This window comes from Cynoglossus semilaevis, chromosome W, assembly GCF_000523025.1.
Source record: "Cynoglossus semilaevis isolate Cse_v1.0 chromosome W, Cse_v1.0, whole genome shotgun sequence".
NCBI classification, from domain to species: Eukaryota; Metazoa; Chordata; class Actinopteri; order Pleuronectiformes; family Cynoglossidae; genus Cynoglossus; species Cynoglossus semilaevis.
In genome coordinates, this window is record NC_024327.1 from 1,625,164 (window position 1) to 1,627,283 (window position 2,120).

The 2,120-nt window shown below is 55.3% G+C and overlaps 1 protein-coding gene across 1 annotated transcript in view; it reads left to right on the plus strand.

Moving 5' to 3' along the window:
• LOC103396912 (semaphorin-4C-like) overlaps positions 1 to 1,893 on the plus strand; it is a 9,762-nt gene extending 7,869 nt beyond the window's left edge. Inside the window, exons 12-13 of the mRNA XM_025052907.1 lie at positions 1 to 14; positions 96 to 1,893. The exon at positions 1 to 14 is cut by the window's left edge and continues 72 nt beyond it. Of these exons, the coding sequence (XP_024908675.1) occupies positions 1 to 14; positions 96 to 988 (907 nt within the window). The 3' untranslated portion in view covers positions 989 to 1,893. The remainder of the gene's footprint in view (positions 15 to 95) is intronic.
• The last annotated feature ends 227 nt before the right edge of the window (positions 1,894 to 2,120 follow it).

Genomic DNA, 2,120 nt, shown 5'->3' on the forward strand with positions numbered 1-2,120 from the left:
CATCAGCAGTCCCGGTGGGTACACGATCACACGTCTTTAAAAACCTGCTCCTGGATTTGACTGGACTCCTGACTCCCTTCTGTCTCTGCTCACAGAACATTCCCGTCTGAAGAACGTGACGGTGGTGGTGGGGTCCGACATGGTGCTGCCCTGCCAACTGGTCTCCAACCTGGCTCAGCCCTGCTGGGTGCTAAACGACCGCGAGCTCCTCCTGGGTGACCCGGACGCCGGCGGGCCTCGCTTCGACCTCACCCTCAAAGCCCTTGTGATCCCGTCGGCGGGCCAGACGCACGCCGGGCGCTACATCTGCTACTCCGAGGAGCACGGGGTCTGGTTTCAAACCGAGCGTTACCAGGTGGCCGTGGTGGCCAGCTCCCCAGTTTTCATGGAGGCCCGCGCCCCGGACAGCAGCATGGGTCTGTTCTGGGTTCTGGTCATCACCCTGGGAGCGGCCTGCTTACTGCTCTTTGTGGCCGCTCTGTACCTGCGCCGGAGGCTGAAGCTGGCCTTAGGGAAGGGGGCCGACATGAAGCCCCTGGAGAGCACGGTGGTGTATCCCATCACTCTGCCCAAGGAGCCCCCCACCTTCGTGCCAAGCAAGATGCCCAGCGACGAGGACCGTTTCTGGGAGACGGGTGCCAACTACTATTACTCGGACGGGTCCCTGAAGATCGTTCCCGGTCATGCCCTGGGCCCCAACGGTGTCAGCACGGCCACACCCAGCGCCATCCCTGGCCAGCCCATCCACTCCCCCAGCCGTCTTAGCCTGACCAACATCAGGGGCTCCGGTAGCAACGGTTACATCCGCCTCAATCTGAGCACAGCGGGGGAGGAGCGGGCTAGTGGTGCTGGCGTTAGCGGTGGCGGGCTGGGGGGCCTGGGCATGGACGGGAACAATTACGCCAGCCCCTTCAAGGAAGAGCTCCGACACACCCTGCAGCAGAGGAGCGTTTTACCCGACGCGAACCCCGAGGAGTCGTCTGTCTAGGGGCCGTCTACCCTCGTCGCGCGATTGTTTGAGAAACGAAAAACAACCGACCAACCTACACCCCTCCTGTAGAGGGCGCACTTCTCTGCTTCAGAGGCAAAGCTGTTCATTCTCCCTTGTGCTGCTCTACCGATGCCTGAGTGGTTCACTGTCGACGGTTATTAAACACAGCATGTTCATTAAAAAAAACATTCTCTCGCGCGCTCCGACGCCGGAGTAACTTTGTACGTTTGGAAAACCAAAAACAGCGAGAGCAGCAGGAGTCTGCAGATGAAAGGGGGAGGAGGGGGGGGAGGTTTTAGTCCCGACAGACCGGAAACGTTGGACTGTCCGACTTGGTCTTCTTCGAGACTTTTTCAGCTTATTGCACTTGAACACTGGGAGCACGTCTTCCGATTCTTTTTGTATTTGTGAGCCATGGGTGCGAGAGTAATTAAAAAAGGCTAACTAATGTGGACGCCAGACGACAATCATGTCCTTTTGGGGAGGAGGAGGAGGTGACGTTGATTCAAGTGCATCTTAGAGGAGGTTTTTTTTTTTAAAATGAAGGAGTGTCCGGAGACATGGTGGTATTTACCTGCTGATCCTCCTGCTTTACCTGCTGCCATGGTTACTTTGATCTTTTTTTTGGTTGTTTTTTTTTGTTGTTGTTGTGTTTCTACGTCTTACGGACAACAGCAGTGTTACCTCCCTCGATCCCTGCGAGGGTCAGTGTTTACAGTCTCTCTTAAACCCTGCGGTGACCCTTAAATGCACGTTCACTTGGTGGCGCCCTCTCACGGGCACCTACAGTGTATTTACGACGCCCCCTACAGGCCACTGTACAGTCCTACAGATTGTGAACACACGCAACTGTATTTAAAACAAACAACAACAAAAAAACTATATGAAGTGACTCGAGGAGTGCCTTACATATACCACTAGAGGGAGCCCGACGTTTGGAAAACCAAAAACAGCGAGAGCAGCAGGAGTCTGCAGATGAAAGGGGGAGGAGGGGGGGGAGGTTTTAGTCCCGACAGACCGGAAACGTTGGACTGTCCGACTTGGTCTTCTTCGAGACTTTTTCAGCTTATTGCACTTGAACACTGGGAGCACGTCTTCCGATTCTTTTTGTATTTGTGAGCCATGGGTG